Source organism: Ornithorhynchus anatinus, chromosome 1 (assembly GCF_004115215.2).
Source record: "Ornithorhynchus anatinus isolate Pmale09 chromosome 1, mOrnAna1.pri.v4, whole genome shotgun sequence".
NCBI lineage: Eukaryota > Metazoa > Chordata > Mammalia > Monotremata > Ornithorhynchidae > Ornithorhynchus > Ornithorhynchus anatinus.
Window position 1 is genome coordinate 30,140,520 of NC_041728.1, and position 12,843 is coordinate 30,153,362.

The following is a 12,843-nucleotide window of genomic DNA, read 5'->3' on the forward strand; positions in this document are numbered from 1 at the left end:
ATTAAAACCACATCTCCTCCGAGAGGCCTTCCCTGACTAAACCCTCATTTCTTCTTCTCCCGCTCCCTTCTGCATCTCCTGTACATATGGATTTGTACACTCCATTTATCCCCCACGGCTGAGGTTCACATCCCTAATTTGTTTTCGGCCGGTCTCCCTCTAGGCCGTAAGCCTCTTGTGGGAACTCTTCTACCGACTCTGTTAGATGATACCGTCCCCAAGTGCTCAGTACAGTGCTGGCCACCCAGTAAGCGCTCAAGTAAATGCGACCGACTGATTTATTATAATCATTCAAATGCACGGTTCAGGGCTTTTTCTTAACTGGATGATGATGGTGGTGGATTGTCCCATCGGAGAACGATAGATGAGCTCAGTCCTGAGACCTCAGGGCTGTGAACCCGTGCGAAGGAATTGATTGAAGTGACGGTGGTCTGCTCTCTCTCGTCCCTGCCAGCTGCCTTCCCGTGGCGTGAAGAGATTTGGGGTTCATTCTCTTTTTGACGCCGGTTGGCCGCCTCCGGCCTCTCTCCTTTTCCTGCTGTAGGAAAGCCCCCCGGAAGTCTTCATCGAAGGCGTCTTCCTGCCGAGCTACAAGAGCGGGAAGCTGCACGTTTTGGAAAATTTGCTGGAAGCCATCGATCCCACCTTGGACAGCTGGGGCAAGTACTTAATTGCTTCATGCCAACACTTGCAGAAGAAGAACTACTATCATATTCTGTATGAGCTGCAGCAGTTTATGAAGGTGAGCGAGAGAGGCCGGGCCCTCTTCCTAAATCGACAGCAGCGAAGCACTTTGAGTTCTGTTGAGACGCAGCATGGCGAAGTGGATCGAGCACGGGCCCGGGAGTCGGGGGGTCGTGGGTTCTAATCCCGCCTCCGCCACTTGTCCTGGGACAGACGAATCCGTGCCAGCGGTCACTCGCGCAGGAGCGCGTGGCCTAGTGGGAAGAGCCCGGACCTGGGAGTGAGAGGAATCGGGCTCTAGTCCCAGCTCTGCCAATCGCTTGCTGTGTGACCTCGGACAAGTCGCTTAACTTCTCCGGGCCTCCGTTCTCCCTCCTCCTTAGACTGAGAGCCCCATGTGAGACAGGGACTGTGACCGACCTAATATGCTTGTTTCTACCCCAGCGAAACCTGTACCTGTCAGCTCGGGGTATTTTTGGTGGTGGTGATGGTGTTTTAAATGATGTTTGTCAAGCGCTTACTACGGGCCAGGCGCTCGTCAAAGCACTGGGGCAGACACAAAGGAATCAGGTCGCACACGGTCCCTGTCCCACATGGGGCTCACGGTCTCAATCCCCATTTTTCAGAGGTGGTAACTGAGGCACGGAGAAGGGAAGCGACTTGCCCAAAGTCCCACGGCAGACAAGTGGTGGTAACTCTAGGGTCAGGGTTTCTCGACAGCACAGCCGGGGCAAAAAGGAGAGGCCCGGACACCCTCAGTTTCAGAGTGGCTGCTTCTCCTCCCCGTAGCTGACCATCTCTCGCACGGCTGTCTATCCCTTCTCTTCCTCCAGGACCAGGTCCGGGCCGCCATGACCTGCATCCGCTTCTTCTCTCATAAGGCAAAGACGTACGTGGACCTGGGAGAGAAGCTCAAGTGGCTCCTCAAGGCCAAGGACCACCTCAAGGTCTACCTGCAGGAAGTGTCCCGTGGCACGGCCAAGAAGAAATCCTCCTTCTTCCGAAAGAAGATGAGCGCGGCTGAGGTGTCCAGGTATTCATTCAATAGTATTTGTTGCGCGCTGTACTAAGCGCTTGGAATGTACAGATCAGCAGCAGATAGAGGCAGTCCCTGCCCACTGACAGGCTTACAGTCTACTCCCAGCCCCACAGCGCTCGTGTCCGTATCCGTGATTTATTTTTTTTCTGTTGATGGCTGTCTTCCCCCTCTGGAATGTATGCTCGGTGTGGGCAGGGAATGTGTCTGTTTATAGTTGTATTGGACTCTCCCAGGAGCTCAGTACGGTGCTCAGCACACAGTGCTCAGTAAATACGATCGAATGAATGAATGACAGGTCATGGCGCGCCCCCGGGAAGGGCTGGGGCAGGAAGGCGGGAGCTGCCCCGATCTCATTCATTCATTCAGTAGAATTTATTGAGCGCTTACTCTGTGCAGAGCACTGTACTGAGAGCTTGGAGTGAACAAGTCGGCAACAGATAGAGACAGTCCCTGCCGTTCGACGGGCTTACGGTCTAATCAAGACAGATCGTCAACGGGGCCGACTCGCCCGCTCGTGAACCGGGGCTGAGCCCTCTCCCCATTTCCGGGAGTCGGAAAGTCGTGGGTCCTAGCCCCGGCTCCGCCTCTTGTCGGCTGTGTGACCTTGGCCAAGTCACCTCACTTCTCTGGGCCTCGGTTCCGTCATCTGGAAAATGGGGATAGGGACTGTGAGCCCCACGTGGGACGGGGACTGTGTCCGACTCGATTTGCTGGTCTCCACCCCAGTGCTCAGTACGGTGCCCGGCACATAGTAACCACTTATCAAATACTTTTTCAGCACTTAGAACGGTGCTTGGCACATAGTAAGCACTTAGTAAATGCCATCATTGTTATTGAGCTGCAGTTCTCTCTGGGCAGCTGCTCATTTGGCAACATTCATCCTGGGGATGGAGTAGCTTCAGCTGAGCTGATCTGGGAGGGTTGGGAGCAGTCAGACAATCCTATTTTTTGAGAGCTTACTGTGTGCAGAGCACTGTACTAAGCGCCAGGGAGAGTACGCTATAAATCGTGCTTGGCCCATCTGCCAAGAGATTCGACCCATCCTAATGTCCGGCCCGTTGTCATCTCTTCGGTTGGTTCCTGGGTTTCTCACTCCTTTTCCCGATTTAGAGAAGCACCGTGGCCTAGTGGAAAGAGCTCGGGCCTGGGAGTCAGAGGACCCGAGTTCTAATTCTGGCTCTGCCACATGCCTGCCATTTGACCTTGGACCGGTCACTTCACTTCTCTGTGTCTCAGTATCTCATCTGTAAAAGGGAGATTAAGACTGTGAGCCCTTTGCAGGACAGGGACCGTGGCCAATCCGATTTGCTGGTATCCATCCCAGTGCTTAGTACGATGCCTGGCAAGTAGTAAGCATTTAACAAATACCATAATTATTATTATTATAGAACAGTAAACGGACACATTCCCTGCCCACAAGAAGCTTACATTCTAGAGCCAAATCTTTTTCCTCTGCTACGGACTCTCCTTGCCGCTCTCTCCAGTTCTCCAGTTGCAGAACCCCTTGAGAGATCTGGTGGAAACAGAATCTGTGTTTCCCAAGTTCTTAGTACGGGACTCATCACACGGTAAGTGCTCAAGAAATCCCCTTGTTGGACTGATGGATTGATTGATTGATTGTGCAACCCCAGGCACATGAACACGGTTGAGCTGCAGATGGAAGTGACCAAGTTCTTACATCGATGCGAAAGCGCTGGGACCTCCCAGGTCACAACCCTGCCCTTGCCAACCCTGTTCGGAAACAACCACATGAAGATGGATGTTGCCTGCAAGGTACACGGTAGTGGTTTTGCGGCTTCCGGCAGGCAGAAAAATCCCAACGGGGAGGGCAAGGGTGCCCGAGACCACACCCTGCCACTGGCCCGGATCGCCCTCCCTCCTCATAGCCGACCGACAATTACTCTCCCCCGCTTCATAGCCTTATTGAAGGCATTTCTCTTCCAAGCAGCCTTCCCTGACTAAGCCCTCCTCTTCTCCCACTCCCTTCTGCATCGCCCGCCTTGCTCCCTTTATTCGTCCCCCCTCCCAGCCCCACAGCACTCGTGCACGCCTCTGAAATGTATTTATATTCATGTCTGTCTCCGCCTCTGAACTGAAAGCTCACTGTGGGGTGGGAATGTGCCTGTTTATGGTTGCATTGTTCTCTCCCAGTACAGCGCTCTGCACACAGTAAGCGCTCAATAGATACGATTGACTGCTCTCTGATCCCAGGACTCCTCTGCCACCGTCGACCTCTGGCATTCCTGCTCGGTACGGTTGGGGTTTGGGCAGCCCCGGCCGACGTCTGGAGAAGTGGGAGAGCATGGCGTTTAACTGCAAAGAGTGACTCCAAATGAACACTGTGCTCTCAGTGCTGAGAATTCGTTCATTCTTTCGTACATTTAGTTGTATATATTAAGCGCTTACTGTGTGCAGAGCACCGTACTCAGCGCTTGGGAAAGTACAATACAACGAGAAACATGACATTTCCTGCCCACCACAAGCTCTCAGTCTAGACTGGGGGAGGCAGACATCAATAGAAATAAATAAAATGACAGATAGATACATAAGTGCTCTGGGGCGGAGAGTGGGGAAGAGCAAAGGGAGATGCAGAAGGGAGCGGGAGATGAGGTAAAGAGGGGCTTAGTTTGGGAAGGCCTCTCGGAGGAGATGAGACTTCAGTAAGGCTTTGAAGCGGGGGAGAGGAATCGTCCGGCGGATCTGAGGAAGGGAGCGCGTTCCAGGCCAGAGGCGGGACGAGGGCCGCGAGTCGGCGGCGAGACAGGCGAGACCGGGGCACGGTGAGAAGGTGAGCACCAGAAGCAGCGGGGCCTAGTGGAAAGAGAACGGGTCTAGGAGTCGGAGGACCTGGGTTCTCATCCCAGCTCCGCCACTAAGTTACGGACCGCTGGTCGGGCAAAATGAGATGGAATTCGCTAGGAACAAGTGCCGGTGTCTTTCTTAAAGGTGTGAAAAGTCAGTACAAGAAGGGGAAGGAAGCTTGAGAAGGGGAGAAGCATTCTATACAATAGAGGGAACTGGACAGAAAGAGGAGGAGATGGAAATGGGAAGCCCAGACTATTGAATTAGAAGATACTTGTTCCCCCGTTTCTTCTATTAGAGGCAGGCTTCTAATTGATAAAGCCATCTTGTAGGATGTATTTTACCCAAGAAGAGGAGGCGGAAAAAGGGAGCAGTGGCCCATTGGGAATCAGAGTCCGGGTATGAGAGTCAGGACCTGGATTCCAATCCCGGCTCTACCACTTGTCTGCTGTGCGACCTTCTCTGGGCCTCGGTTCCCTCATCTTTAAAATGGGGATTAAGAAGGTGAACCCTCTGAGGGGGCAGGGACTGTGTCCAACTCGATTATCAGGCGCTTTTTAGTGCCTGGCACGTAGCAGGCACTCAACAAACACCAATTATCGTTATTTTGGCGTACCTCAGGGTCTGGTTCTTGTAACCGTTTCACCCTAGATAGTTTTGTGTCCTTGTGCGTTGGCAAACCCTCGGACTGAGGAGGAACGCTCGCTAGAGGTGACACGTCTTGGAAATGAGGAAATGAAATTGTCCCTCCCGGCTCGCTTCGGAAAAATGTGGGGCCAATTCGCAGATCTCAGGAAGAAGCTCACCCTTGATGCCTAAAGCCCTGTAGCATAACGAGAGCCACTGGAGTGGGAAAAATGATTGGACATCCACTAGCCGAGAGGGCTAGTGAAACGTCCCTTCGATCAGTCAAGAGGAGGATGCCCCTCCCACGTCCTTAATCCCCGCTCCCTTCGCCGCCCCCTCGCTCACGTCCGTCTCCCTTCCAGGTTATGCTGGGAGGGAAGAATGTGGAAGAAGGCTTTGGGATCGCCTTCCGCGTCCTGCAGGTATGGCTGGGTTTGCGAGAGGATTGGGCAGAACGCGCACCTGGTTTGGAGTAGGCCTTTACCTCGGGAGTTCCCCTTTCTCTTGCTCCCTTCTCCTTCTCCTCTCCCTTTCATTTCCTTCTTTCCTTCCCGTTCTCCCCATCCACTAACAGAAGCAACATAATAATGTGCAAAGCCTTTCCTCAGGAGGCAGACTCAGGGAAAAACTCCTTCCAAAAAGCTAGAAGTTGAAACTGTGGCTGGGTTTCGAATGTAAATCACTCAAGCCCAGGTCCACTGCCCAAATACCAACTGTCAAGAGGAAGAGGGCCGTACTCCAGGGTCCGGTCAATCTTATGAACTGGAAACAACTGTTGAGGATCAGGGGGTTAAACATTTGGGTTTTGCTTTTATTTATTTGTATAGGGAAGCTGTCAAAACGCCATGAGATTTTTAGCCGGTGAGGTTCTTAGGCCCCCACCTAAAAATGGAATGATATCTGGAGGAAGGAATCCATCTTGCCCTTCTCGTTTTGAGATCAGGATTTGTGTGGAGCTGTTAACACTTTGGAAAACAGGAATAGTCTTCAGAGTGACTCAACAATTTTGAAAAAGAGTTGTTTGTCATCATCAAGGGTATTTATTAAGCTCTTACTGTGTGCAGAGCCCTGTAGGAAGCGCCTGGGAGTGTACAGGTCGACAGAGTTAGCAGACGAGTTCCCCGAGCCCAACAAGCTTGCGGTCTAGGGAGGGAGACGGACGTGAATATAAATTCATTCATTCATTCATTCAATAGTATTTATTGAGCGCTTACTATGTGCAGAGCACTGTACTAAGCGCTTGGGATGAACAAGTCGGCAACAGATAGAGACGGTCCCTGCCGTTTGACGGGCTTACGGTCTAATCGGGGGAGACAGACGAGAACGTTGGCAATAAACAGAGTCAAGGGGAAGAACATCTCGTAAAGACAATGGCAACTAAATAGAATCAAGGCAATGTACAATTCATTAACAAAATAAATAGGGTAACGAAAATATATACAGTCGAGCGGAGGAGTACAGTGCCGTGGGGATGGGAAGGGAGAGGTGGAGGAGCAGAGGGAAAAGGGGAAAATGAGGGTTTAGCTGCGGAGAGGTAAAGGGGGGGATGGCAGAGGGAGTAGAGGGAGAAGAGGAGCTCAGTCTGGGAACGCCTCTCGGAGGAGGTGAGTTTTAAGTAGGGTTTTGAAGAGGGGAAGAGAATCAGTTTGGCGGAGGTGAGGAGGGAGGGCGTTCCGGGACCGCGGGAGGACGCGACCCGGGGGTCGACGGCGGGACGGGCGAGACCGAGGGACGGCGAGGAGGTGGGCGGCGGAGGAGCGGAGCGTGCGGGGTGGGCGGTAGAAAGAGAGAAGGGAGGAGAGGTAGGAAGGGGCAAGGTGACGGAGAGCCTCGAAGCCTAGAGTGAGGAGTTTCTGTTTGGAGCGGAGGTCGATAGGCAACCACTGGAGTTGTTTAAGAAGGGGAGTGACACGCCCAGATCGTTTCTGCGGGAAGATGAGCCGGGCGGCGGAGTGAAGAATAGACCGGAGCGGAGCGAGAGAGGAGGAAGGGAGGTCAGAGAGAAGGCCGACACGGTAGTCTAGCCGGGATATAACGAGAGCCCGTAACAGTAAGGTAGCCGATTGGGTGGAGAGGAAAGGGCGGATCTTGGCGATATCGTAGAGGTGAAACCGGCAGGTCTCGGTAACGGATAGGATGCGTGGGGTGAACGAGAGAGACGAGTCAAGGATGACACCGAGATCGCGGGCCCGAGAGACGGGAAGGACGGTCGTGCCATCGACGGTGATAGAGAAGTCTGGGAGAGGACCGGGTTCGGGAGGGAAGATGAGGAGCTCAGTCTCGCTCACGTTGAGTTTTAGGTGGCGGGCCGACATCCAGGTGGAGACGTCCCGGAGGCGGGAGGAGATGCGAGCCTGAAGGGAGGGGGAGAGGACAGGGGTGGAGATGTAGATAAATGAATGATTCATGTATAATTTCTACCAAATCAAGATGCATTCACCAGGGACAAGTGCAAGATACTTCTTATCAAGGGATGTAAGACAGTTGAAGGATCGGAGAAGAAGAAAAGACTGACTAGGCTGGAGAACAGCAGAGGGTCACGGTGGACCGGAAGTTGATTGAATCGACGTGGTGCTGGTCCTGTTTTAAAAAGCCAACGGGATACCGGAGCGTATAAAGAGCCGCAGGCAGGGTAGTTTCTTCTCTGCTCTGCAATGCTCAGTCCTTAATATAGTACTGGGTCTAGTTTTGGTGATTATGTATTAGATTATAGGAAAGCTAGAAGGAAGTCCAGAGTAGAGAGAATAGCGATTGGTGGTCGTATGAGGGAAACTTAAAAGAATTAGGATTGGCCATGCTGAAAAAGAACGGGCTAGAGGGTGACTTCTTAAACGGTCGGCAAATGGATGAAGAAGCTGTCTGGAGAAATAGATGTCGATGAGCTCTCCGATTTTTCCACAGAGGACCCAGCCAGCGGGGAGAGGTTTAAAATAAATTGGGAGATTTGGGAGGGATAAGCAGGAGGATTTCTTATCAGCATAAATGTCTGTGTAATGTCAGTGTCAACCGGTAAGGAGCCTCATCCCTGCGGGATGGAAAATAGGACCGAATGATTCTCAGGTTCCTTCCGGCTCTGTTTCTGTTGCTCGAAACCTCCACACGCAGCCGATCCGCACCTCGTTCCGGCATCCTCTCGGTAGTCGGGCTTGGGGGGGGGGGTCTTCTGAAGAACCAGCAGTCCCCTGTTACTGCTGCTTTCTCCCTCCATCCCTCGTATGTGTTCTCCGTCAGGACTTCCAGCTGGACGCCGCCACCACCTACTGCAAAGCCGCCCAGCAGCTGGTTAAGAGGGGGAGTTACGGCGAGATCCGGCAACTGCTGAAGTGCGTCAGTGAGTCCGGTGTGGCAGCCGAGAACGACGGCGACACCATCCTCCTCACCTGCCTGGAAGGGTACAGGAGCATCCCGTCCACGGTAAACCTGTGGCCCGCGGCTCTTCCGTGATGTCGTGATTCCCCCCCGCCGGTTGGGTCCCGTTGCCCCGACTTCCTTCCTCCTCTGCCAGGATGCCTTGTTGCCCGGCCGAGTGGGGCCCTGCGGGCGAAAGTGAGCAGTCTGGAATCCTGGCCAGACCGGGACTCCGGCGGCTGCTCGGCCCTTAGAAACGAGGAGCTTCCAAGCTTAACAGATACCATCTTTATTATTATTATTCCCCGGGGAGCCCAGCGAGCCGTGGCGGGGTGTAGGAGGAGAAAGATATGGTGACGTTAACCCTATCTCCACCCCCGCCTCCTCTGTCTCCCTCCGCACAGGAGCTGGAAGGCCTGATCCAAGCCATACACAGTGATGACAACAAGGTGAGTAAAGTCTCCCTTCCCCTGGGAAAAGCTTGGCCTCGCTGTGGATCACCGGACTCTTTACCCTCATATCCTGCTGGGTTAGGTGGATGGGAGCCAGCTAGCTTCACTGTGCTCATTCAGTCGTATTGAGCGCCTACCGCGTGCAAAGCACTGAACGAACGCTTGGGAGAGTCTTGTCTTATGCCGTCGAGTCGTTCCCGACCCGTAGCGACGCCACGGACACGTCTCTCCCAGAACGCCCCGCCCTCCATCTCCGATCGTCCCGGTGGTGGATCCAGAGAGTCTTCTCGGTAAAAATGCGGACGCGGTTTACCGTCGCCGCCTTCCGCGCAGTAAACTCGAGTCTCCGCCCTCGACTCTCTCTCGTGCCGCTGCTGCCCGGCGCGGGTGAGTTTTGACTTGTAGCAGATGGCCTGCCACTCCTTAGCCACTGGCCAAGCTAGGAATGGAACGGACAGGCCTCCGCTTCACTCTCCCTCCCATAGTCGAGACCGGTAGAGGGCTGAAAACTCTCCAGGTGCGACCCTGAGAGGGGCTTGGGAGAGTACAATACAACAATAAATAGACACTTTTCCTGCCCACGCAAGCTTCCAGTCTTTCTGTTGAAACCTTTGCCCGTCATCCCTCCCTGGCCCCCCGAAAGGCCCACCCAGATTAGAGCATCCTCCTCCCACTTCGGACCCGAGCTGTGCATACTCTCTGGAGGGAGTATGCACGCTTACTGATGGTTATGCTCACACGCTCATTGGCCTTTAGGGTTTACGCTTTGCCCGTCAGTCACTCCATCCTATTCATTGAGCGCTTACTTTGTCAGAGCACTGTACTAAGCGTTGGGGAGAGCACGGTAGAAAACCCACAGTGCTTTTGCAAGGCAATCGGTGTGTTTCCTCCAACCCGAGACACACAGCCCCGCTGCCCTTTTAACTAAACGCTCGCCAACCAACGCTCACTAAAGGCAGTTGATGTGTACAGTTGATTAAATGTGTTCTTTGGGCCCCAGAGCTTAGAGCTTTGGGCCCCAGAACACCCCACCTCCGTCTGCAGTCGTTCTGGTAGTGGATCCACGGGGTTTTCTTGGTAAAAATCCGGAACTGGCTTAGCATCGCCTCCTTCTGCGCAGTAAAACTGAGTCTCCGCCCTCGACTCTCTCCCGTGCCGCTGCTGCCCGGCACGGAGAGTTTTGACCTGTAGCAGGTTGCCTTCCACTCGCTAGCCGCTGGCCAAGCTAGGAATGGAGCGGGTAGGCCTCCGCCTGACTCTCCCTCCCACAGTCGAGACTGGTAGAGTATCGGAAAGTCTCCGGGTGCGGCCCTGAAAGGGCTTGACAATAGTAAGCGCTTAGCAAATGCCGACGTTACTGTGATTATAAGAAAATCCACCTGAGTTGGTAGGCCAGCCGTGCCTCTGACAGCTTCCCTTCTCTCCTTTCTGGACGACGGGCAGATCCAAGCCTACTTGACTTGTAGCAAGCTGCGCTCGGCCTACCTGGTCGCCGTGAAGCAAGAGCGGCACCGGGCCACGACCCTCGTCCAGCGGGTGCAGCAGGCAGCCGAGAAGAGTGGAGACGAAGTCGTCAAGGACATCTGCGCCCAGTGGCTAGGGTCGTGCCAAGCCAGGGTCCGAGGCCAGCCCGGGGCGAGCTCCAGGAAGTGACCGACTCCCACGCGACGAGCCCGTTGGGGCGACTCAGCCCCGGAGCCAACCGCCGGAGGAGGAAAGCGCGACGGTCTTATCCTGCTTCCGCCGAGACCCGGGGCAATCCCGGCCGCGGTCGTCGGAGAAAGAAGAGATCTTTTTCACGCAAGTGCCGCGTGGGTTAATATGAGTGGGGTTGTGTGTTTGAGAGACCTCATGGCCATAACTTTCTACCTCAAAGGGTGCGTGGGTGTGTGTTCGTGTGTTTGTGTACGCGCCGGCGGGCCCAAGGATTTCTGAACAAACTGAACTCTCTTCCTGTGAGAAGAGGCACTTTATCCTTTTGCCAGTTTGGAAACCCTTTTAGGGCACTTTGCTCCTGAATCTGGAACGGCACATTCATTTAGCCCTCCCCGGCTCAGCTCTGACGTATCCGCCTCCCCGGCTGCGGGAGCGGGAGAGGAACTAGTTAGAGCACATCTTAACCGAAAGGTTGGGACAGAAATCGCAGATTGACGCAAGAGGGTTTCATCCCTTTGCTTTTTGCCTCGATTCCCCTCCTCCTTTCGCAGAGAGTTTGTTGTTGAAAGAATGCCGATTCTGGAATAAAGCCGTTCAACTCTTTCCCAAAATCACTTTGTGAGCACACACTGAGTCCTTGAGGGTTTGAAGGGGGATGTAGAGACCGCGCCAATAATCAGGACATTTATTAAGCACACGCTATGTGCCAAGTAGATGCAAGGTGATGAGATGGAGCTCGACAATCCACCTTATTCCCATTTTTCAGAGGGGGACACCGAGGCCCAGAAAGTTTCATTGACTCGCCCAAGCACGTGCGTTAGGCCAGTGGCCGAGCTGGATTGTTTTTCTTCTCTGGTATTCGATAAGCGCTTACTATGTACCAAACACCAAACTGAGCCCTGGGGTAGATACAGGCTAATCAGGGTGTCCCACCTGGGGCTCGCAATCTTCATCCCCATTTTAGAGATGAGGGAATTGAGACCCAGAGAAGTGAAGTGAGCTGCTCCAGGTCACACGGGAGACAAGTGGCAGAGCCGGGATTAGAACCCAGATCCCTCCGACTCCCAGGCCCGGGTTCTATCCACTAGGCCACGCCGCCACCCCTAGCTGGAAGGGGTCCTGGCTTTGGAGGGTGTGGAATTGAGCCTAAGAGGCCAGACGTACTGCGGGCGACCCAAACGGTCACCACGAAGGGCCTCCAGTGTGCGGGGTCGGCGAAACAGAGCGCCGCCGTGGACACTGGTGAACACACAGCCTGCGAGGGCACGGCCACCCTCACCTGAAAGAAATCAGATAATAATAAAAAGTATTCGTTAAGCGCTTACTGCGTGCCAAGCACTGGGGAAGATACGAGGTAACGGGCTCAGCCCCGATCCCTGTCCTACCTGGGGCTCGCAGTAAGGCAGAGAACTCACGGAACTTCTGAGAAGCAGGACATTAGCCGGAGCAGAGATGGGCTTTGAAACCTTTGGAATAGTAGAAGGGAATCCCGGGGCCGCGAGAACCGGCTCCGGAAATCTCCCACTCTTCCGAAAGGAAGAAAAGGAGCCTTGGTCCTTGAGGCGGGAGGGCATCTTGGTGGACTGTCTAAAAGGCCAGTGATTGGCGTCACCTCAGCGGTAGGGAAAAAGCGGAGGGTCTTTATTCTCTTGGAGCCATGGACTTGATCCCTTGTGGGTTGATGGAATTTTCTAGCTCTCATGGGGAATCCTCTGCCTTCTTTTCAGACTGTCCTATTTTGCACCGAACCCTATGCACTTTAGACTCGTGGGTTTAGCTCTCGACTGGAGTATTCCAACCCCACCTCTCTCTTCGGCTGCCAGCCGGACGATGAAGCCGTAGGCCCTGGTCGGGTCGGTGGGAGATGGGGCCGGGAGCCTCGGGCTACCGGCCTGTGCTGTCCGGTGAGAATATATGTGCACAAGGAGAAGGGGCGTCTTTCTCAAGCAAGCCGCAGTGAACTTTCTCTTCCACACGATTCCCTGTGTCCGGGGCTCCACCGTTCTGGCTGGCTCACTCCAACTCCTACACCTATTTTGTTACTTGTATACAATTCCCAGTTGCCAAGAGGGAGGAGATCAGATAACCCCCAGCTTCTCCGACTGCGCCAACCATCGCCCATCGTCTTACGCCATCAATGCTTGGATTTGACTGACCCCCCGGGCGTCACCGAACCGAGCCCAGGCTGTCTTGAACATCCCCTCGCCCCTACGCGTTAATTCGGTCGCATTTATT

At 54.0% G+C, this 12,843-nt stretch overlaps 1 protein-coding gene across 2 annotated transcripts in view; it reads left to right on the forward strand.

Annotated features, from left to right (window-relative positions):
• ZFYVE26 (zinc finger FYVE-type containing 26) overlaps positions 1-11,222 on the forward strand; it is an 86,546-nt gene extending 75,324 nt beyond the window's left edge. For both annotated transcript variants that reach the window (XM_029076328.1, XM_029076331.1), the window contains exons 35-41: positions 545-742; positions 1,518-1,717; positions 3,355-3,496; positions 5,515-5,574; positions 8,384-8,566; positions 8,905-8,949; positions 10,396-11,222. In XM_029076328.1, coding sequence (XP_028932161.1) covers positions 545-742; positions 1,518-1,717; positions 3,355-3,496; positions 5,515-5,574; positions 8,384-8,566; positions 8,905-8,949; positions 10,396-10,605 — 1,038 coding nt within the window. In that variant the 3' untranslated portion in view covers positions 10,606-11,222. The remainder of the gene's footprint in view (positions 1-544; positions 743-1,517; positions 1,718-3,354; positions 3,497-5,514; positions 5,575-8,383; positions 8,567-8,904; positions 8,950-10,395) is intronic.
• Positions 11,223-12,843: the final 1,621 nt, after the last annotated feature.